This window comes from Emys orbicularis, chromosome 6 (genome assembly GCF_028017835.1).
Source record: "Emys orbicularis isolate rEmyOrb1 chromosome 6, rEmyOrb1.hap1, whole genome shotgun sequence".
NCBI lineage: Eukaryota > Metazoa > Chordata > Testudines > Emydidae > Emys > Emys orbicularis.
In genome coordinates this window covers 83237486-83262614 of record NC_088688.1, presented here as the reverse complement: position 1 = coordinate 83262614, position 25129 = coordinate 83237486, and the positions used below count along the sequence as shown (strand labels likewise).

The 25129-nt window shown below is 41.4% G+C and overlaps 1 protein-coding gene across 1 annotated transcript in view; it reads right to left on the bottom strand.

Annotated features, from left to right (window-relative positions):
* The window catches only part of ROR2 (receptor tyrosine kinase like orphan receptor 2), a 114192-nt gene that overhangs the window by 33577 nt on the left and 55486 nt on the right, over nucleotides 1–25129 (bottom strand). Inside the window, exons 3-4 of the mRNA XM_065405900.1 lie at nucleotides 14269–14556; nucleotides 13129–13159 (exon numbers count right to left, since the gene is read on the bottom strand). Of these exons, the coding sequence (XP_065261972.1) occupies nucleotides 13129–13159; nucleotides 14269–14556 (319 nt within the window). The remainder of the gene's footprint in view (nucleotides 1–13128; nucleotides 13160–14268; nucleotides 14557–25129) is intronic.

Here is a 25129-nt window from a genome sequence, read left to right as displayed (position 1 = left end):
ATAACAAAGAGAGATAAGGAATGGATGTTGTCTGCATGCCAGCAAACACCGGGACCATACGCTGCCATGCTTTGTTATGCAATGATTCCAGACTACGTGCTACTGGCCTGGCATGGCCAAGTGTCCTACCATGGCAGACGGGATAAGGCAGCCCTCCCCAGAAACCTTTTGCAAAGGCTTTGGGAGTACATCAAGGAGAGCTTTCTGGAGATGTCCCTGGAGGATTTCCGCTCCATCCCCATACATGTTAACAGACTTTTCCAGTAGCTGTACTGGCCGCGATTGCCAGGGCAAATTAATCATTAATCATTCAACACGCTTGCTTTTAAATCATGTATAATATTTACAAAGGTACACTCACCAGAGGTCCCTTGTGTGCCCTCAGGGTCTGGGAGCACGCCTTGGGTGAGTTCGGGGGTTACTGGTTCCAGGTCCAGGGTGATATCCTGGCTGTTGGGGAAACCGGTTTCTCCGTTTCCTTGCTGTGAGTTATCTTCATTGTCTTCATCATCATCTTCCTCGTACCCCGAACCTGCTTCCCTGTTGCGTGATTCTCCATTGATGGAGTCAAAGCACAGGGTTGGGGTAGTGGTGGCTGCACCCCCTAACATGGCATGCAGCTCTGCGTAGAAGCGGCATGTCTGTGGCTTTGCCCCGGACCTTCCGTTTGCCTCTCTGGCTTTGTGGTAGGCTTGCCTTAGCTCCTTAATTTTCACGCGGCGCTGCTGTGCGTCCCTGTCATGGCCTTTGAGACCTTTTCTAATATTTTGCCATTTCGTTTACTGCTACGGAGTTCAGCTAGCACTGATTCGTCTCCCCACATGGTGAGCAGATCCCGTACCTCCCGTTCGGTCCATGCTGGAGCTCTTTTGCGATCCTGGGACTCCACCATGGTTACCTGTGCTGATGAGCTCTGCGTGGTCACCTGAGCTCTCCACGCTGGGCAAACAGGAAATGAAATTCAAAAGTTCGCGGGGCTTTTCCTGTCTACCTGGTCAGTGCATCTGAGTTGAGAGTGCTGTCCAGAGCGGTCACAATGAAGCACTCTGGGATAGCTCCCGGAGGCCAATACCGTCAAATTCTGACCACACTACCCCAAATCCGACCCGGAAAGGCCGATTTCAGCGCTAATCCCCTCATCGGAGGTGGAGTAAAGAAATCGGTTTAAAGGGCCCTTTAAGTCGAAAAAAAGGGCTTCGTCGTGTGGACGTGTCCAGGCTTAATTCGATTTAACACTGCTAAATTCGACCTAAACTCGTAGTGTAGACCAGGCCTCAGTGTGTCAAAAGGGGAACTTTTCAAAGCTGATTTTGTAGAATAATGTAGGCTGAAAGTGTCAAAATTTCGGTAGTTCAACATATCGAGAGAACAGTTTCACAAATATACAGAAGGGCTGTGAATGCAGCAGGAGAAAGTTTACCTCCCATTCTGAATTTGGAAGATACTGATTTTCCAACTCTAAAGTGGGGGAGATATATCTCAGGCTTGTGAATTTCACTTGTAAACCAAAAATTTAACCAAAACGAAGTTTGAAACTACTTCTTTGATGCTTGCAGCTATATAAACCAAAACTGACAAAAATGTGGCTCTGAAATAACTAACCCTTTGTTTCATATTTCTATCAGACGTAATAAAATGTCAAAAAAGACACTGGTTAGTAATCTTTTTTTTGGGGGGCTGATAAATGTTTTACATTATTTAATTTTTAGAGATATATTTCCTATGTCACCTCATATTTTAGACTTAAGAGAGAATTAGAAACTTTAAAAAAAAAATCACACTTCTGTTGGAATTTTTAACCTATTTTTGTTACAAACACCAACTAAGATAATTTAGTTTAATTAAAAAGTAAATAGTCGTCTTTTTTCAGTTTGTTTACTTTGTACTGTCTTTCACTTTTTCTCAAATAACAGTCAATTAGATGAGTGTCACATATTGTTTGTGTGGTTCTATCCAAGAGCAAAAGGGGAGAAAAAAGCGTTTAAAAATAGGAAAGCGTGATTATGAAACCATAAAAATTGGCACGATGCCTTACGGGCAGATGCAATACCTGAAATTACTTTTAACTCATTTTTTTTAAATTGACTAGATTTTATAACAGTGTCCCCTCTATCTTCTTGCCTTCCCCCACCCATGCATACCTTTCACCCACTTTAAGGCCAGTATGCATCCTAAGGCACTCTAATTAAACTCAATGTGGCATAAAAAGCTGCACAGGAAGTCACAGGAACAAACAACTACCCTTTTGTAGGGGACACAATAAATACTTTTAAAGCCATTTAAGTTACTGAACAGTTGGGGTTAAAAGTAAATTCAAAACAAACTAAAGATCACCAGGGATGTCCAACAGCTGCGGTAGTGGAATAAGCCCAAGAGCTGTCACTAATTCGCATATCAATTTACATATACACATTGTTTAAAAATAACAAATGCACAAACAAGCTCTACTTGTAACTTCTTTGACAGAATAATTCAAATTGTTTCTTTGATCTTACCAAAAATAAGTACCTGCTGCTGATCAGCTCTCTTACCAGCCTGTGTTCACTGGGAGAGGGCATCTGGGAGTCAAATTTTATGAGGTCAGAGCTGCATTTGGCCTTTAGCTGTATGCTGTGCACCCTGAGTTACTGCTTCCCACTTGACCAATGTGATAGCATGCTGACTGTACTAAAAAACTGCAGCTCTCTAACCAAAAAGATACATTCTGACCTCTACTGCATATGAGGGAGGCGCCTGTGGAACACTCATACAAGTTGTGTGTCAAACCTCCCACATGGTGACATTAGACAGTGCGTTTATATCTGTTGGCAAGTTACATTTTAAACTTTAAATATGGGATTTATAGGAAAACAAACATTTATCACATTTTTATACTTTTATCTTTCATCGAATATGTTACAGGACTGTATGCTGTAGCCTATGTGAAGCAGGGTTGCAAGTAATACGTCCAAACCCTTCAGACAATCTTAAATATTCTGAAGTATTTTCTAGAAACAGATGGCAGTTTTCCCACTTAGCTATGCTTATAGCAATAAAAACAGATACATACTTCACAAGATGTGACAAAAGAGATTAAACTTTTAAGGATAAATAAACTAGAGACAGATGCTCTATCTCCTGACCAAAGTCAACAAATAGATTTAGAAGAGTCATGTTACAGGAAAGAACAATGGCCCAGATCTTCAGTTGTGGACAATGAGAACACAGCACAATTAAGGAAGAGGAGGAGAGGCACCCTTTGCATTTCCCCCAACCCTGGATTAGCTATGTGTCAGCTATATCCACCATAACATGAATTTAGTACAGCTTGAAGTATGCTTTAAATTATGCCAGCTACCCATGTCCAGTAGGGGCCAATCTGACAGCTGGAGCTCTGCAGAGCATAGGGAAGCTCTGACCACAGACCCTTCTTTCTATGTCAACAGCAGGGTGCAGGAGCATAGGAGCCCCGATGTTACTGTAAGATTTGTCTCACAATAAATGACCCTCCTATAGCTGATATTCCTGTTTTGGGGCCAGGATCTGCCAGTGGTGCAATGCAAAGCAGCTGCACTGTACCCAAGATCTGGGGTATCATGTTTAGACAATGGTATGGAAGAAGGTAAAGTCCCATTATACGACTTCATTTTTATATTTGGGTATTTGTTTTAAGAATCCAAACCGCGTGTATTAATAGCAACAACCTCTATTAGCCTATTTTTCAACTTTTCCCATCCAACCCTTTCTTTATGAAGTCCAAGGCCATTTTTTATAGGAAGGGAAAAATCCAGCCAGTTACAGTCCTGCTACCAATGCCACTCATATGATCAAATTGTATGCGTAGTAACTAACATTTATTGAAACTAGTATATGTAGCATTAACTCTGAGCATTTTTTAAAAGGAACTCTGAATGAAACCAGAAAGGATCAGACACCCCAAAGAACCTAAAATTGTTACTGCCTATGACCCTGTCTCCTTGGCCTTGACCTCCCCATTCCCCAAACAAGGGGCGAGGGACATGGTGGAAGAATCTGTTCTGGGGGACAAATGGGTCATCTCCTGAGCAGGGTTTGGGGGCCAGACACATGCTGGTCTTCAGGCACAGACTCAGGCTCATTGTTCCCCTCCTGCATGGTCACAGGGCTCCCCAGGAGGGATTTTGGGTGCCAGTCCATGATGTCGTGCAAGAAGTCCTGTGGCTACTCCACCGTCATGGGGTAGGTGGTTGGGTCCTATGTCTCAGTATTGATACTTTTCAGCATTTCAGGAATGCAATTGTTCAGCATCCTTCAGTATCACAGACAATTTCTGCACACACACACCCCCACTCCCACAAGGGAGTTGAAAATGGAAGGGAGCATGAACTAATGGTTTTAAAATTGTAATGTATTGATGTGTATGTATTTCTTCTTTGAAGGCTGGTCATCGATTGGAGAATATAGCAATTTTGAAAGTACCAGACTGGAAAAGGGCATGATGTGGGGATCCGGCAGTCTATGCCAGAGAGATGTTTGTGCTACTTGTCACCCCTCTACATATTGCTGAATGGAGGGGTCTGGAGAGCTATGAAGGTGGACCAAGCAAATTGGCACTGCCGTTGAACCTTAAGAACCAGCTTGAGTTTCTGCTGTACCAGAAATTTGCTGACATGTGCTTACAGGACTGGCAGGCAATTTGCATGGAAAGAGACTGTATTCCAAGCTAGCAGATGGAGCCTGCATGGAGAGGGAGATGCAAACCACTGCAAATGCCCACCCATCCCCAAGCCTCCCCCTGCAGCGTCAGGAAACCCGGTCCCTTCATCCAGCAAAGACTGGAGAAAGGAACAGGGGGGAATAAAGAGTTGCATTCCGTGAACTTTCCAATCAAGACCGCAAACCGCTCGCCTCCCCATTGCAAAGAGACACCGCAGGGTGTCTGTGCAGCTGCGGGAGCGGATCCCTCACCCACCCTCCTTTCTCCTGACTTGTGCGGCCTGGCTCCAAGCGGGGAGATGCTGGACACTAGGGACTGGCAATGCTTGAGAACATTCATACTGTGACAGAGGGCCGCTGTCACATTCCTCTGAGAAACAAAGGTTCCCCTTCTCTGTCCCGACCCTGATACTAAACCGACCCTTCCTTTTGCATAGCTCCCATTTGTAGAGCTGTGGGGGGATTACTGTACTGAAAGTCTGTGATCTTGAAAGGAGCAGAAAACAGCTGTAACTTTGGAGAACCATTAATCACATACAAATGTCCTGTCCCCGAACCTGACCTTTCCCCCCCTTCCCTCTCCTGCTGTCAGACTGTTGGCCAACAAATGCACAGACCCATGAGCAACATGGTAGTTCGCTGATAATCTGTTCTATAACTTCTGCCAAAAGCTTCATAGTGGTTCATGGTAATTCAATAAAATGTTGAATTTAAGTTGTGTCTTGGTTGGGGACCATTGTATGTGTTGACAGAAGGGGTGGATGGCCTTCCAGTCCTTCATGCAGACCCGGAGAATGAGGGAGGGGATGGTGGTGGGGAGAGTAGAGTTTTAGCTTACTTGTCTTGGGTTCTGGTTCTTGCGGAGTCTCAGGGCCTCCCTCCTTGTCAGAAGGGAGACAAGGGTCTGTTTGCAGAACCAGCTCCTCCAAGCAGAGGTGCAGGATAACATGCTCCTCTTCCTCTGGGTCTTCTGGGGCCTCCTCCTCCCCAGTCCCTCCTGCTTCCACACCCTGGTCTTCTTCAGCACCCTGTCAGACAATTAGGCTGGCGGGTTTGAGGAGAGGGGTCATGTGTCCCTCAGGCTCAGTACTGGGAGCACTGGAGAGTACCCAGTCCAGCTCCTTGAGAATGGTCATGTTGGAGGCCCCTCCCAGAGCAACTGCTGGAGTCCTTTTAACCTGCGGAACTGGAACCTTAGGTGCTTTATCTGTCCCTGGCACTGGGCTGGAGTACAGTGAATGAGACCGGCGCCAGCCTCTCCCAAACTTCCCAGTACAAGTGTAAGTTCCTTGTGCTGCGGGAGAAGTCGTGGAGTACAGTGAACTCAGACCACACACTGATGAGCACCCAGGTGTGCTCAGCTGATCAGATGGCTGCTCTCGGAGCATGTTCATGTGTGCTGGTGCAGTGAAAACTGTTGTGAAGTGGTCAGTGCAGCTTGCTATTATGGGTGAGAATGATGGGACAGGGACCTTTATAGGTTTCGGTAAGGGTCAAACAGGAAAGGGTTTGGCGCATTGTGAGAACAGGGCTGGAGGACTTTTGAACGTGGGACTCAGGACATGCCCCTTGCCCCTGTCCACACTACAAACTGGCACTAGTAGAGGGCTATGTCATTGCCCAAGGCATGTTCATACCCACACCGCTCAGGTGTGCTAGTGCTCTTGCCCTACATATGCCTTGAAACCCATATTTCTGGATGGGTATGTCTACACTGAAGCTGGAGATATAATTTCCAGATTGGGTAGACATACCCAGTGCCAGCTCTGATCCAGCTGTCACACTAAAAATAGAATGTAGCCACGGTGATGTGAGCAGCAGAACATGCTAGCCACTCCAAGTACAATCCCACCCAGAACCCTACGTATTCTCAGCCTGTCCCACCACTTGGGCTGTTGCAACTACACTTCTATTTTTAGTGCACAGCTATGTCTACCCAAGCTGAAAATTACACTTCCAGCAACAGTGTAGACATATCTTAAGTCTGGTGCTTCTGCATGGGAGCTCAGGAAGGAACCTTTTGTGTCCTGAAGTCCCTGGGGGATGGGATCAATGTCCTTTACAAATAAGTAAGGTCCGACTAGTGGATCATTGCCTATTCTCCCAGGCTACACTTTGTAATGGCTTAATTTACCATCTACATGTCCCTCCTGGCACTAGCTGCTGTGCCCTCCCCCCACTTTCTACTCACTATCGAGGCCCTAACAACTTTCCACAAGCCCCAGAGCCAGCAGACATCTGGAAAAATACCCTCCACCCCAAGTCCCTACTAGCTGCAGCATTGATGTGAGGTTGAGAGAAATGCTCCTTTCCCACAAAAGCAAGTCCTGTTAGAGAACTCTGGCCACTGCCTCAATCAGAAACCCGAGCCATAGGCTGGGATTTCAAATTTCCATCTAAATAATTAACTTTAAAAAAAATTAAATGAACCCCCCCCCCCACACACACACACAATTTTGATTAAAGAATATGTAGTCTTTAAAACAATTATTTTTTGCATGAACCACATTTTAAAAAGGGGAAGAGAGCAGTTTTCAGCCATCACTTTAGGACTGAGAGACTGAAATCTATCATTTTATAAGTACCTAAATGGGAACAAATATTTAATAAATGGGCTCCTCATTCTAGCAGAGAAAGGTTTAACATGATCCAATGGCTGGAAGCTGAAGCTAGACAAATTCAGACCGGAAATAAGCTGCACGTTTTTAACAGTGAGAGTAATTAACCATTGGAACAATTTACCAAGGGTCATGGCGGATTATCCATCATTGACAATTTTTAAATCAAAATTGGATGTTTCTTCTAAAAGATCTGCTCTACGAATTATTCTCAGGAAGTTCTATGTCGTATGCTATACAGGAGGTCAGAGTTGAGGATCACAATGGTCACTTCTGGCCTTGGAATCTATTAATTTGACTTTAAGTTTTGCTAAAATTGCATTTTCTAAGGTTTGTCTGATATTTGCTTCCTGTCTACTTTAAAACATAAATAGTAACTAACAAACCTGTGTTTTTCTGAATGGCAGAAATATCGCCTCTTCTGAGAGAAGGGCAAATTGCAATTCCTTTTCAGAAGTGGGTAACATTTATTGTACAAGATAACAAGCTTACACAGTAAAACAGAAAGGAATGAGTTTGTGTCAAACCATTCCTCTACTGCTGTATTATGAAATGGAAAATGTGACAACCTTCATACGACAGCGAAGGATGGTCAGACACTTTTTAAAACAAACAAACAAAAAACCAACGTTCCATTACAGATCTGAAAGTGTGCTTTTACCGTGGCCATCAGCCAGGGAATTAAAAGGTAATGGTTGGATAAGACAAATCACCAAACTAGAATTGATTTACAAACCAAATGTGGTAATTTTGATAAATCTGTATTTTTACACCTTTCTAGAAACATCCTCCAGAATTTTACAGATAATGAATAAACCTTTATGGAAAATTTTTAGACCAGCCTCTCTAGAAACAACTTTAAAGGAAAATTAAAATCTGTATGTCTACAGTGTAATTGTTATACAACCTTACTTAGGTTTTTATGAAACCCTATTGACTTAATCCTTATTGAAGTCTAGAGTCCTTTTTTATATGGCAAATCTGACTCTTAATGTGTATGACAATCCTTGATTGTTACACAGTCTTCTAGAAGCCCCGTTTAGCACATGGCCTCAACATAAGCATATGGATTAAATGAAAATGTACATGATAGATGATATCAAACAGATAAAGGTTGATATTCTTTAAGAATTAGGCATTGTTTTAAACTGAGGTACAATTGACTTCAGTGTTCTCACTGAAGTGTACCTTTTTGAAAAACATTAATGCCAAGAGGCACGGAACTTTGTGCTTCAGAGGGAAACTGGACTGGATGGCTAATGAATAAAATGAGCCCTTTGTTCCACACCAATTCCTTCTGTACTCTATAGTCCTGCTGGCAGTTCAGAAGGCCATCTCTCTCCTCCTCTTCCCTCGTTCTCCGCTCCCTCCCGCCCACCCATGCATACATGCTTGGTTGCATAATTTTTTTTAAAAAAATCACTGGCAGCGAAAACAAAAATAAATTCTTGACAAAATACAAGACCCCAAAATACAATGAAAAAGACATGCGTACTGACTGGATATACCTGGAAAAAACAGATATTTTCAACCAGAAGACAAGCAAATAAGGAGCACCAAGATTCTGGGCTGTGTCAAAGTTACATTCAGCAAGCCTCAGAGAGGGGCAAAAGTGGTGAAATGCAACTGGATTCTCCAGCTAGCAAGGCTACTTTAACCTACGCCTAGCAGCTTATGTCCTTGATGGACTGTTCTGACTGCTAGGAATAGTTGGATCACCCCAGTCGCATCCCATTTTTCCCAGCCATGTCCACTATGCAAAGCTTCTGGAATGGGAGCCTGAATCTGGCTCAAATACTTCTTAAATACACATATTAATTCCTGAAAACAAAAAATTAATTCGAAGCCATTTAAAGATTGCTAAAGTGATAATACTACCACCAAACATAAAAAGCCAAGAAATCATTAAAGTGCTCACCCAACCATTGCAACTTCTTCCTCCATATCCACCAGCCAAAGCGCACAAGTCTTCCCATTTTCACACAAAATGTGCAGTCTTCAGTTCGGACACTAGAGTCATCAGGGATGGATGCTTTCTAATTGTTTGGGATGACAATCTTATATTGTGTTGAAGGAGAAGGCTAGTGTGTATAGTCAGGTGAGGATTGAGTTGATGGTGACATTTAAGACTGGTGTGCTAGATTATTTTTCATGGAATGTTTAGCACTTTGGGAAGTTATTGTTTGTAACATTCCCAGGAATGTTATTTAGGTGATGTAATGAGGATGTACAATGCTGTGCACTGTTTTTCAATAGTTGATATTTGGTAATGAAGTTAAAGTTCCTCCTTTTGTGTGAAGATGAAGAGAGGAGGCGTGTGGCTCTGGGTGGTGGATGTAGTCAAGTTACAGTAATGCTGAGAAACCAAAATCATAGTTGTAAGTTGCAACTGTGGTGATTTCCTTGCTCTTTTATGCTTATTTTCGTGGTATATGCACTTGAACGAGCACCTATGTAGAAGGAATTTCTGAGCTTTCTAATGAAGTCTGTATCAGTGGAGTTTAGTCTAATAGTTATCAACATTGTTAGCTATCAGTGGTGACATGTATTCTCCTCCCTATGTCTCCCCATATCCCCACTCCTCAACATCTCTCTCCATACCCACATCCATTATTCCCTACCCACATCCCAGGTCCCCCTATTTCCCTACCACATTCAGATTTTAAACATTGACTGTAGGTGGTATATGCAAAGAAATCTGTATTTCAAGTTGCCCAATAATTTCCATGATAAGATCCTGTTGCCAACTGCTAAATTTAAACCATTCATGCTGAAATTTTCCATGTTAGGTGTCTGCCAATGGCCACTTTTTTGTGTAGAACATTTCAGGTCAAATGATTCAGCCATTTCCAGAAATAAGGTTAGGGGAAAATATGTTGTTTTGCCCATGTTAAAAAAAAAAAAATCTTACAACTGTTTCTCTGAAAAGCTCTAGTGCCTCCATGCTTTGGAGAAAGGACTTAAATTTGGCAAGGGACTGGAGGGGGAGGAGCTGGGGCAAGTCATCCTGGTGTCAGGGCTTTTGCCATACCTGTGAAAATGTGCCTAAACTGGCCCAGTTATAAGACTCTGAACAATCTAAGTTTGCGCAAATTCAGTAGAAACTTGTTAGACTTTGGCAGACAAATTCTCTGAGTATTTCATCTGCACTGAACATGCCCCATGCTTTCAGTTCCTATCAGCTGATTGGACTGCACATATACCATTTCCACACAGTGACTAAATGTGCTCCAAACAGAGGCTGCACCGGCTGAGCAGTTGCTCCTACTGACTGCCCAGAGCCGCTGTGGTATGTGCAGGTGGAGAAACAAACCACCTAACAGGAATACAGAGGAGTGGGGGAGTGGGGAAAGATATGCAGGGCATGGGTACAGGGGCAGAAACCTGGGAGGAGGAAGGATAAGAGTCTTGGGGGAAATGGGCTAGGAGCAGGGGGGTGATAAGGGCAGGAGCAGAGGAATGAGGGAGGATAAGAGCAACGGGGGGGGGGTCATGTGGGCAGGAGCGAGGGGTGGGACATGGGCCAGAGGCAAAAGCTAGGGAGGTAGGGAAGGACAGAAGATGGGAGGGGACAGGCAGGAGCTAGGTAGGAATGGGGAACAGGGGCAGAAGAATCACTAGAATTCCTGGATTGCACTTGCAGGGTCCCAGAACACTCCCCTACTGAACCTAGAATTGAACCTATTATTCCTGAGTCTCAGCATTCCTCTGCAGTCCAGCAAATAGCTGTGATACCCACTGGCAAAGTGTGTCTCATCCCCCCTGCAGTGGCGGGTCCGCATAGAAGACAGCCTCTACTGCTATTAGATATTCCATTAGCTCAAGTGGTAGAGGACTTTGCCATGGATCTAAATATCCCTGCTCTGCTGACAATCTACATGGGAGGAGGTCACTATGGTTCTACAATGATGGAATTATTTTTAAATTTTTAATTTTTTTTAATTTAGGAAATTATAGTAAAAATATACATTAAAATAAAGTTAAGGTTGCAACATCAAGAACTCAAAAGTTAGGAAATACCAGGTTTAAGGTTGCTTGTGTAACCTTAATTTGGCCCTCTGTATATATGTATTATGATACAGTATTTAGTATGTGACCACAATTATTTTTTCCCACTTACAACACTTAGAATTTTTCACTTTCCAAACATCAATTTAACTAATCATTACAAGGCCCTTATGAGATTGGGAAATATTACAGAATGAGGGAGAGAGAGACTGAATGACTTGCTCACCATTATAAAGGGAATCAGTGTAAAAATGGAATTGGAAGTTCCTGGCTCTTTGTTCTGTGCTCAGATCAAACCCACATCTATGTAAGTCATAAGAATGTATGCTTTGAAATCAAATCAGTGCTTCACTGTTCATTTCTTAATTTCCTGTCTCCCATGCTATTCCCTCCCAGAACTCTATTCTGACCTCCTTTGCTAGTTAGAAATTCATATCCTTCAGAAACCTGCATATTATTGAATTGGCAGAACAGATTCATAGTGTTCTTCTGATGTAAAATGAAGTACACACAGCATGTATGTAGGGTTCAGAATGGTTACTAAAATGCACATTTCTTCATATACAGTCCTGTGAACATCCATGTGTCACCCTTAATGGACATAGCCCAATTTTATTTAGGAGAGATATACTTATGAAATTTAAACTGGTTTAACAACAAAGTACCCTTTGAAGGCTCAAGTCTCATCTTTCAGTTTGTAAAATTATGAAAATCCTTTCCTTCATGTACATGTTCTGAGCATATAAAAAGAAGAGAATTGGAGTGTCTCTTCTGCTACTCTTTTTTCCTAGGGATTTTATATTTGTATGCATATAAGTAACAGTATCAGGATTGCTGTGTGAAAGAACATACAAGGAGGATGCAGGACTTGTGGTTAGTGCATTTCCGTTATTTAAAATGTTCAAAGTTTTAATACAAGTGTAAAATTACTGGGTGGGATTTTCAAAATCACTCAGCATTGGTCTAATTCTACTCCCATTGAAGTTAATGAGAGTTTTAGCACTGACTTCAATGGAAGCAGATTTAGGCCAAGGCTTGTGAATACTTTTGAAAATCCCACCCTGTGTATACAAGTTTGTCCTTGGTAGACTATGACATTTGTCCTCCCACCACACACCCTTATTATCTTAATATATGAGAACACACACGTCCCAAAATGTACTAATTCCACTACTGAACACCAGCGTCACAGAATTTACATGAACAAATGATACAATAAAGCTTACTTAAATTTATGCAAACAAATGCAACAGTAATGGCAAAACAAAGCCAATCTTCTTTCTTTCTTTTTTTGTAATTTGGTTAGCCCACCAACTCCAGGCAGCTGACAGAAATAAGGAAGCCATCATGAAACATTCATGTCTAAATTACATTACATTACAGAACAGAGGTTTCCTAATTGCTCAGAGACAAATACCTGAACTAATTTTACTTGATTTTTCAAGTTACAGTAATATAACATGCATAAAGTTACAACCGCAGTGACCTAAAATTTGACCTGTTCATTTCTGACCACCAGTGTTGCTCATACTTGTCCTGTAAATGATTACTGTCCAAACATCACAGTTTTGCGGTATTTTGCTTCTCTAAAATATGAAATATGCACGCAGAAGTTGCTTAAGAAAATTCTGTCAAACCAAAACTAACTGTAATACAATGCTATCGTTGTTTGAAAAGACTTAAGCCATTCTGAGGGTTTTCAATCAAGCTAAATATTTTTAGCAAAGACATGTGGTGACTGCCAACAGTGTTTGCAGGATTTATGACCCAAATTCTTTCACAGCAAAATCATTAAGGATGCAGTAAATTATTTCCAAAAAATACTTACTGAAAATTGTGATTCGGGCTGTTTGTTGGGCCTATAAACATAAAACAAATAAAAATTATTGACAAATTCAGCTCATGACTGTAGCATTAAAAAGCTAGTAGCAGGCTAAATAGAACTCCATAGATTTCTTTAAGGAAGGCTTGCAAAGCATCAAACAAAAGGCTTTGCGTTCTTGCACATAAATACGGTTATTTTCAAAACCACAAATAAAAATCACATGAATCTTCTGTCTACTCAGGCAGAAACCTGAGCGGACTTCATTTTTGTTAGAATGCATCTCATGATATAGAAACATACAACCTCAAAAATACAAAGCATTATCTTGGCACATCACTTATCTCTTACTAAGCCCAATTAAATTCATTTGAGGCTTAATATCAGAGCTGTTAGGATGTGTCAGAGGCATGCCTGTAACCTGTGTCACAATAGGAACAGGATATGAAACCCTAGTATTTAATACATCTCTCCAAGGCAAATAGTGGAGTTAGACATTACCATAACAATATTAAACAGTATCTAGGAAATGGAGTGTCCCTAGAATTTTGTGCCACCACCTCAGGGACTTTTAAAAACCACCCAAATAAAAGTTCTGGTTGCAGACTAAGTGACAAATCCCTCAAAAGGGATGAGCACCTCCTGCCAGGTGCTGTGTGCCCTCAACTTCCATTAATTTCACCCATTTAAGGGCATTCGGTATCTCACAAGGATTGGGCTCCAAACTATGAACACCAGTGAACACTATGAACTGTTATTCATTCCCCTTTTCCTTTCAAAAGCTCTTTTTTACAGAATGAGTTCAGCAATATTGTGATAATTTGACGCAATTAAACTTACCATTTTTGTACCTTGCACTGGGCCTTATTTAACATTTGTGATTTTCTTTGAGATGTATATTTACAGACCATTCCATCTGTATTTGCTTTCTTTTATTACAAATAAATGGGTATCAGGTTTCGCTAAGAGCTCTTGTGCGAAAAGAGAGGCCTCAGGCAACAACTTTTATTTATTTCTTTTAATGTTTGGGGGGGAGGGGTTAAACAGCAAATTAATTTCTCATTTTGCTATTGTGAAAACTAAGAACTAGTCTATAAACCAATTAAAGTAGTCATAAAAGCCACATTTTAACGCAAAATGACTCACCAAGCCTTACAAAAAGAACTCCTGTCGCAGTTATTGTCTTCATTCCATTAGTAGCTACACACTGATAGTACCCAGTGTCAGTAGTGTCGAGATCTTGGATTCTTAACCGTGAACCATAATCTGTTTTTCTTATGATGATCCTTCTTGGCTCCTGAACCACTGGTGCATCGTTTTTTAACCATCTGACGTTGGGGGAAGGATTTCCTGCTACCTTGCAATGGAGAATTGCTGTCTGGCCCTGGACGATGGTGATATTGTTGACTGGTTCCAGAAAGGTCAGAAAGTAACCTGTAAAGGTGGAAGTTCAGAAAAGATCAAACTTCAGTGGGATTTGGATAAGAGACTGCCCAAGGGCACATTTTTATTAACAGCTCTTTAAAATGGTTTCAGTTTTCTTTCAAATATATGCTATGCAGAAACACAATTCTCAGCACCCTGGATTTGGAACAGTATCATCCTTCCAATTTCTGTCTCATGAAGCAGGGCTTACCTACACAGCAAGTTACACAGAGATAAGGCAAGATGTAAATTTATACAGCTATAACTGCCTGTGTGGAATTCTGGAATAAGATTTCCCCCCCTCTATTTAGCTTGTTTCATAAGAATGGCCATACTGGGTCAGACCAATGGTCCATTTAGCCAAGTATCCTGTCTGCCAGTGATGGCCAATGCCAGATACTTCAGAGGGAATGAACAGAACCGGACAATTTTTAAGTGATCCATCTCCAATTTTTGACAATCAGAGGTTTAAGGACACCCAGAGCATGGGGTTGCATCCCTGACCTTCTTGGATAATAGCCACTAGTGGACCTATCCTCTTTGAATGTATCTAATTATTTTGTGAACACAGTTATATTTTTGGCTTTCACAACATCCCCTGGCAACGAGTTCCACACCTTGACTGTGCATTGTGTGAAAAGCTTCCTTATGTTTGTTTTAAACCTGCTGCCTATTAATTTCATTGGGTGACCCCAGGTTCTTGTGTTATGTGGAAGAGTAAAGAACATTTCCTTATTCACTTTCTCCACACCATTCATAATTTCATAGATGTCTACCATGTCCTCCCTTAGTAATCTCTTTTCCAAGCTGAGCAGTTCCAGGCTTTTTATTCTCTCCTCACAGGGAAGCTGTTCCATATGCCTAATCATTTCTGTTGCCATTTCTGTATTTTTTCCAATTCTAAAATACCAGTGAGACCTACTCTCTTCTAGGGAAGTTGTGGAAGCCTCATGACTTGGGACTAGAGTGGACAAAAGCACTAGAAAATGTACTGTATTTGTAGAAAGATGGACCAATTTATTTATTTTAATACTAACTTCTGATTAGTGAGTCACTACTATATTATTTAGAAGTCTACACACTTGGATGGCACAAGCCTCTTCAAATGGTTTGCAAAATGGAGTGAATATGTATTCAATGTGTTGTTGAAAAGCATCTCACCAATGAAGCAAGGTATAACTTAGATGAGTTGGTGTTATCACTGAACTAAACAGTATTTAATAAATAAAGACAAGCTGTTTAACATTCATGTCAGTATCAGCAGTTTTGGGCTGAAGAATGGCTGTTGTATATGTAGAAGCAGCAGCACCAGTAGGACCTGAAGTAAGGTCAGAGATCTGGGAGAACCTTAGGGGAATGAAAAGAAACCAAGTGGGAAGAGGAGGAGGAGAAATACAGGTGGGGACAGAAGGAGAAGGAAAACAAGGGGAAGAAAATGAAAGAAGAAAAGAGAAAAACTTAAGGGAAAGATGAAGGGAGGAGATAAAAGAGAAATGTAAAAGACAAACTAAGACAAAGGAGAGAAGACTGACAAAACATGGATATGGGAGAAGCTATGCTGTTGGCTCACTGGCAGTTTTGTCGCTAGGCCACAAAGGGTAGAAGCACTGCACAAATAGGATATTCAGCCATGGTTTTGGTCAGGTGGGCAGAGATAGGGAAGACAGAGAAAACAGGCTACGAGAAATCAATGAGGCACTCTCCTGGAAGGAGGAGCATTAAGAAGGAAACATGTCCAGACTCTTCAAAAGAAGTGGAAGTATCACCTTGATGTGGGGCCTTTTTGAGGGAAGCAGTCAAAGATGGTAAATAAGAGATCCTGAAAAACCTCTTCAAAAATTAAATTTTTCAAAAAATAAGAGAGGAAGGGAAAGGAGGGAAGCAAAGAGCAATACAAAAGGGAAAGAGCATAGAAATGAGGGAGACAATGAGAAAATGGAGCATGGGAGAATAACAAAAAATACAAGCAAAAACAAAACAAAACAAAAAAAATTAGGAGTCCTTGTGGCACCTTAGAGACTAACAAATTTATTTGGGCATAAACTTTCGTGGGCTAGAACTCACCTCATCAGATGTATGAAGTAAAAAATACAGGAGCAGGTATAAATACATGAAAGGATGGGGGTTGCTTTACCAAGTGTTAGGTCAGTCTAATGAGATAAATCAATTAACAGCAGGATACCAAGGGAGGAAAAATAACTTCTGAAGTGCTAAGAAAGTGGCCCATTACAGACAGTTAAATAATAATATATGGAGATATACCTATCTCATAGAACTGGAAGGGACCCTGAGAGGTCATTGAGTCTAGCCCCCTGCCTTCATTAGCAGAACCAAGTACTGATTTTGCCCCAGATCCCTAAGTGGACCCCCTCAAGGATTGAACTCATAACCCTAGGTTTAGCAAGCCAATACTCAAACCTCTGAGCTATCCCTCCCCTCCCAAGAAGAGGTGTGAGTAATAGTATGGAGAAATTAGTATTGGGAAAATTAAGTTTAGGTTTTGTAATGACCCAACCACTCCCAGTCTCTATTCAGGCCTAATCTGATGGTATCTAGTTTGCAAATTAATTCCAGTTCTGCAGCTTCACGTTGGAGTCTGTTTTTGAAGTTTTTTTGTTGAAGAATTGCCACTTTGAGGTCTGTTATTGAGTGACCAGAGAGATTGAAGTGTTCTCCTACTGGTTTTTGAACGTTAGGATTCCTGATGTCAGATTTGTGTCCATTCGTTCTTTTGCGTAGAGACTGTCCGGTTTGGCCAATGTACGTGGCAGAGGGGCATTGCTGGCACATGATGGCATATATCACATTGGTAGATGTGCAGGTGAACGAGCCCCGGATGGTGTGGCTGATGTGGTTAGGTCCTATGATGGCATCCCTTAAATAGATATGCGGACCGAGTTGGCACCGGGGTTTGTAACAGGGTTTGGTTCCTGGGTTGGTGTTTTTGTTGTGTGGTGTGTAGTTGCTGGTGAGTATTTGCTTCAGGTTGGGGGGCTGTCTGTAAGCGAGGACTGGCCTGTCTCCCAAGGTCTGTGAGAGTGAGGGATCATCCTTCAGGATAAGTTGTAGATCCTTGATGATGCGCTGGAGAGGTTTTAGTTGGAAGCTGTAGGTGACGGCTAGTGGCGTTCTGTTACTTTCTTTGTTGGGCCTGTCTTGTAGCAGGTGACTTCTCGGTACCCTTCTGGCTCTGTCAATCTGTTTCTTCACTTCCCCAGGTGGGTATTGCAGTTTTAAGAACGCTTGACAGAGATTCTGTCGGTGTTTGTCTCTGTCTGAAGGATCGGAACCAAACCCTGCTACAAACCCCGGTGCCAACTCTGTCTGTATATCTATTCAATGGAGGATTTGATCATTAGAAATATATACAATTGGGTTTGTGATGACCAGGAGAACCTCATGGAGAATTGCGTGTCAGATGCAAAGGTTGCAGACCTCTCGAGTCACCTAGACAGACTTATGTGCAGTACTGGGGAGGCATTGGTGGTCGTGGTACATGTAGGTACCAATGACATAGGGAAAGATAGGAGAGAATCCTGGAGGCCAAATTTAGGCTGCTAGGTCAAAGATTAAACTCTAGGACCTCCATGATAACATTCTCTGAAATGCTTCCAGTTCCATGTGCAGGGCCATTTAGGCAGGCAGAACTGCAAGGCCTCAAGGTGTAGATGAGCCTATCGTGTTTGAAGGAGGGATTTTGGTTTATTAGGAACTGGGGAACCTTGTGGGAAAGGAGCAAGCTATACAGGAAGGATGGGCTGCACCTAAACCAAAATGGAACCAGACTGCTTGCATGTAAAATTGAAAAGGTTGAAGAGGAGTTTTTAAACTAAGGGAAAGCTGACAAGTGCAGAGGAGCACAAGGTTCAGACACAGACATCCTTTAGGGAAGGATTTATTAAAAGGGATACCCCATATCCTAATAAAGAGGAGAGGATAGAAGTTGAAAAGTACAGGTAGGAACTAAAGAAAAACAATCAAATGAAAAAGAGGCCCATTCAGTTACATTACATGAAGACAGACAAATATTGACAACTTTTATAAGTACTTCTATATAAATTCTAGGTCTAAATGCTAAGATGGGTTAACTTGAGTACCTGGTATTAAACGAGGATACTGATATAATAGGCATCATAGAAACTTGGTGGAATGATGATAATTGATGGGGCATGGTAATAAGAGTACAAAATACATAGGAATGGCAGAGTAGGTCACAGTGGTGGTGAAGTGGCACTGTATGTGAAAGAAACCATACAGTGAAATATAGTAAAAATCTTAAATGAATCAAACTGTACCATAGAATAGCTATGGATAGAATTCCATGCTTGAATAATAACAATATACCAGTAGGAACATACTACTGACCACCTCACCAGGATGGTGGCAGGGATTGTACAATACTCAGATTGAGATTAGAGAGGCTACAAAAATAGAACACCCAATAACAATGGGAGATTTCAACTATCCCCGTATTGACTGGGAACATGTCACCTCAGAACAGGACACAGAGGTAAAATTTCTAGACACCATTAATGCCTGCTTCTTGAAGCAGCTAGTTCTGTAACCTACGAGGGGAGAGGCAATTCTTGATTTAGTGCTAAATTGCGCACAGGATCTGGTCCAAGAGATTAATATAGCTGAACCACTCGGTAACAGCAACCACAATGTAATTAAATTTAACATCCTGGTGTGTGTGTGTGTGTGTGTGTGGGAGAATACTAAAAAAACCCACCACAATAGCATTTAACTTCAAAAAGGGGAATTACACAAAAATGAGGAGGCTATTTAACCAGAAATTAAAAGGAACAATCACAAGAGTGAAATGCCAGCAAGTTGCATGGAATCTTCTAAAAACCACCAAAATATAAGCTCAAATTAAATGTATAACCCAAATTAAAAAAACAAAACAAAAAACCAATTAAGAGGATGAAAAAAATAACACCATGGCTAAATAGAGTAAAAGAGGTGGTTAGAGACAAAAAGACATCATTTAAAAATTGGAAGTCAAATCCTGCTTAGGAAAATAGAAAGGAGCATAAACTCTGGCAAGTCAAGTGTAAAAGTATAGTTAAGCAGGCCAAAAAAGATTTTGAAGAGCACGTAGCAAAAGGCAAAAACTAACAGCAAAAAAAATTTTTTAAGTACATCAGAAGCCCTGGACAATAGTGGTGCTAAAGGAGCACTCAAGGAAAACAAGGCTATTGTGGAGAAGCTAAATTAATTCTTTGCATTAGTCTTCACTGCAGAGGATTTGAGGGTGATTCCCACACCTGAGCTATTCTTTTTAGGTGACAAATCTGAGGGACTGTACCTGACTGAGGTGTCAACAGAGAAAATTTGGGAACAAACTGATAAATTAAACAGTAATAAGTCACCAGATGGTATTCACTCAAGTTCTGAAGGAACTCAGATATGAAATTAAAGAATTTCTAACTGTGGTACGTAATCTATCACTTAAATCACATTCTGTAACAGATGACTGGAGGATAGCTAATGTGATGCCAATTTTTTTTAAAAGGTTCCAGAGGTGATCCTGGCAATTACAGGCTGGTAAGCCTAACTTCAGTACTAGGCAAATTGGTTGCAACTATAGTAAAGAACAGAGTTATCAGACACACAGATGAAGATGATATGTTGGGGAAGAGTCAACACAACTTTTGTAAAGGGAAATCATACCTATCAATGTATTAGAATTTTTTGGAGGGGTCAACAAACATGTGGACATGGGTGATCCTGTTGATTAGGGTGACCAGATGAGAGGAAGAAAATATCGGGACACATTTGGGGGGGGGGGGGTGTCTGCCGGCGGAGGGGGGTGGGGGGAAAGCCAAGTGCTGCCGGCGGAGCGAAATATCGGGACAAACACCTAAATATCGGGACAGTCCTGATTTTATCAGGACGTCTGGTCACCCTAATGTTGATACAGTGTACCTGGACTTTTGGACAGGGTCCCTTAAAAAAGGCTCCTAAGCAAAGTAGGCACACATGGGATAAGGTGGAAGGTCTTATCATGTATCAGTAACTGGTTAAAAGATAGGAAACACAGGGTAGAAATCAATGTTCAGTTGTCCCAGTGGAGAGAGATAAATAGCAGGATCCCCCAAAGATCGGTACAAGGATCTGTGCTATTCAGCATAGTCAAAGATCTGGAAAAAGGGGTAAACAGTGAGGTGGGAAAGTTTGGAGAGGATACAAAATTACTCAATAAATTAATAGGCAGCAAGTTTAAAACAAACATAAGGAAGTACTTCTTCACACAACGTACAGTGAAGCTGTGGAACTAATTGCCAGGGGAAGTTGTGAAGGCCCAAATTATAATTGGTTCAAAAAAGAATTAGATAAGTTCTTGGAGAATAGGTCCATCAATGGTCAGGGATGCAACCCCATGCTCTGGGTGTCCCTAAACTTCTGTCAGAAGTTGGGACAGGAGGACAGGGGATAGATCACTCGATAAATTACCCTGTTCTGTTTATGGCCTCTGAATCATCTGGCACTGGACACTTTTGGAAGACAAGATACTGGGCTAGATGGACCACTGGTCTGACGCAGTATGCCCATTGTTATATTCTTAAGTTCTTAGAAAATCACCAATTGACTTTTCTGTATCTTTTGATACCTTCTTTATTGGAAGGGGTACAAGTAACTAATTTCTAACTATTATTTGAATTTAACATTTCTGAAGAACACACACACACACACACCAGTATTTCAATTAGCAACAGAGAACACACATTCATCCCACCACAAATTAGAATAGCAATTTCCAAGATGAACATCCTTAACTTAGTATTTAAAAATTCCAAAACTGGTATTGCCACTTTTGCAGAGACAGTAATAACAACGTAGTTTACTTTCACTTTGGGTTGTCAAGACAGAGATGGGAGGAGGAAGATGAATAGATTGCAATAATTCAATATATTTGTCAAAGTATGGGTTTCCAATGATACACCTTATGTCAGAAAAAATATTTCATGAAAAGAAACAAAAATAAAGTTCTGCTCTCCAATTCTGACAAAATCATCAAGCCCTAACTTTTTGAGGCCCAGTGTAAAGACATACAGTAGACAGCTGTAGTGTGGTAGCTATCTAAATGGAAGAGGAGTGGAACCATAATTCTTGTGACTACTCGTGGGGGCACAAGTTTAAACAGGCAGTTTAGCACTGATTGGGCCAGGCTTAATACGTTAATCACAGGAGATGGGGCAGGAAGGTTTGGCAGAAAAGATGTGGATGAGATTGAGGTCTATATCATCGTGTGTGTTTGTGTGGGGGGTGGTTTTGGCCGCCAGAGAATGTTTTGCACACAAGAGGGAGAGAAACTAGGATGCAGCAGCACCTTGTGTATTTTGCCAGTTTTACCCCACAATGGGATCCTCAAAAGCAGAGGCGCTTGCAAACGGGGTGAGCAATGGAGGCAGTAAGGGAACAGCTGAGTCTCTGTTAAAGGGCACCTGATACAAAACTATTAAAAGTTTGGAACTCAGTTTCAGAGACTGCTCACATTATTTATTCATCCTTAATGTCATCAGTGAGAATGCTCTTTGAATTTGTTGCTGTTTCATGGCAGCGTCTTTACCTGAGGACAGTGAAAGCCTGGGAGTGATAATTACAGCACATAGTTCTATCACGTACATAGGGCAGGCTCTAACATAGTGGTACCCAACCTTTTCAATCCCAGGACCCAACTTTATTCCAAAAGGGTTAAGGGGCAACAATTGATAGCTTGGGTCATTTCTTCTCATTTCCTCCACTACAGTTGTGCCACCCAAACAGCAATCAGGGAGAAGAAGCCACCCACAAGTCCCTTGTCTGGATTCCTCAGGAATAGGGGATTTTCGAGGGGCCAGCATATTTGGCTATTATATTCTCTCTCTGCTACCTCTGGCTGTTCCCAGGCTGTTATGACCTGAACCAGGTCAGAGAGTCAGGGAGCTGTAACTGGTTGCTGGTGCTTTTCCCTTTCCCTCCTCTCCTGGGCATTGTGCATGGCTGTATGGAGGAGAGGAGCTATCCTTTACTAGGTCCTTCCGTAGGCTCAGGCAGAACCAGTTGAATTCCCATCCTTGAACTACCCAGAGTTACTCTCTTCTCTCTTTCCTGTGATATAGCAGATGGCCAGATGAGAAGCTACTCCACAGCTGTAGCCGGGAAACAACAGCTGCTACTCAGAGCATTCCCAGGTCATATCAGAACTTTTTCTGGTTCTGCCAGGCAAGTGGCAGAAGGCAATTGGGATCACTGTGCTCCATACCACCTCTCTGCAGTGAAGGGGCTGCTTTAAGCACTTCTGTTTGAAAACCACAGGGTGCAGTCAGGAAGCACTCTTTCAATTCATAATTAAAAACTTTTTCTTCTTAATATGGTTACCCTTGAGAGCCGTAAATTGGCCTCCAGCTCACAGGCTGTACACCACCTGCTTCAATACTTTTTACTATTGGCTATTTAAAATCTTGACTTGGAGTGAATTTGGCTAAATCAGCCCAGTCACAGACATTCCCTTGTAAATTAAAATTTATTCAACTGCAGAATGGTATTTAATTCAGCAAGATAGGATGCATGAGAGGTAATTATTACAGATCAAAACCTCAACCACAAAGGATTACCAGACAAATTGGCTCAAATTCATTTCTGCTGTAATCTCAGTGAAACCAGTTACTCTAAGAATGAATTTGCTCCACAGCTTTTAAGTGATCCAGAATATGTGATCTGAACTTAAGACCAGATACCAAAAGTGACAGGAACAAAACTGCTATCAGAGAAAGAAACACCAATATTCTATGGCCAAATTCAGATATGGTGTGACCAGATGCCATTTCCCTGAAGTCAATGAAATGGAATCCACTTTCAGAAACTCTGACTTTGGCTCAAGTTCATTTTTTTCTCCTGCCATTTTTACAAACATGTTGAATAATATTTTAAGTTACTTTGTTACTACAAATCAAGTAATAACTACCCTGGCACCAATGTTTTCCTACCAACATCCTACAGAAAAAGTTAGAATCATAAGCGCAATGCACTACAGCTACCCCATTTCTGTATCACCCCTGAAGCACTCATTCTTTATTTGGTAGTTTCATTTCTTCTGAGAAATGATACATAGAATTATAGAATCATAGAATAACAGGGTTGGAAGGGACCTCAGAAGGTCATCTAGTCCAACCCCCTGCTCAAAGCAGGACCAATCCCCAACTAAATCATCCCAGCCAGGGCTTTGTCAAGCCTGACCTTAAAAACCTCTAAGGAAGGAGATTCCACCACCTCCCTAGGTAACCCATTCCAGTGCTTCACCACCCTCCTAGTGAAAAAGTTCTTCTCCAATATCCAACCTAAACCTCCCCCACTGCAACTTGAGATCATTACTCCGTGTTCTGTCATCTGGTACCACTGGGAACAGTCTAGATCCATCTTATTTGGAACCCCCTTTCAGGTAGTTGAAAGCAGCTATCAAATCCCCCCTCATTCTTCTCTTCTGGAGACTAAACAATCCCAGTTCCCTCAGCCTCTCCTCATAAGTCATGTGCTCCAGCCCCCTAATCATTTTTGTTGCCCTCCGCTGGACTCTTTCCAATTTTTCCACATCCTTCTTGTAGTGTGGGGCCCAAAACTGGACACAGTACTCCAGATGAGGCCTCACCAATGTCAAATAGAGGGGGAAGCCTGCTGTTTACAGAACTTACTAAATCTGAAGTAATTGTATGACAGTGCAGCCAGCCATTTGTTATGCTGCCCTGTTATTTGAAGTTCTTTTCAGATAACCTATAATTGCAAATCTTCCAAACAAAGTGGAAAATTTAACCAGCTATATTGTTAAGAATGTTTTCTTTATTTAATTTCTGTGGTGATAATGAACAGTTACTTTTTATGGTGCATGGTATGCCACAAATATTGTGTGGATTCCACTTAGATGCAATGATTTGGGGTAAGAAACTGCTCTCTTTCATTAATTGTGCATCTCATGATTCCCCAAAAATGTGGTGCTCTCTCCTTACAAATATTCTATTTCCCATAAATGTATGAAAAAGTGAAATGCAATGTAACAGAACTTGAATTATGTTTATGTATTTAAATTGTGTTTTGTGAGCAATACTTCAAATACTGTGCCTGCCAACTGAGACTTTGTTAACTCAAACAGATTTAGTAATCTGGTATAGCAGTGGCATATTTTATGAAACAAGGAAAGAAAACCCCCTACAAAAATGGCTAAGGTTCACTATGTTCAAATAGTATTACTGCAGTTATAAATATATGTTATGTTCCGACAATTACATTTGCTTTGGGATACATATATTCAAATAGAAAACTTTTATTTTTAAAAGTCCTGTTATATTGCAAACTAATTTGCTCCATTATATACAAGTTATTGTTAGGGAATCTTTGCTTTACTCTGACTTTGATCCAAAGCCCATTGAAATCAAAGATAAAACTCCCATTGCCTTCAATAGGCTTTGGATCTGCTGTCTGAATGCCAAGGATTCAGACAGAAAAATCTATCTGCTAGATATTTCTGTATTTGCCATAGGCACAGTAGTTTTAAATTAAACTTCTCACTTGTTATGATTTATAAAATGTCTTACAATCAATT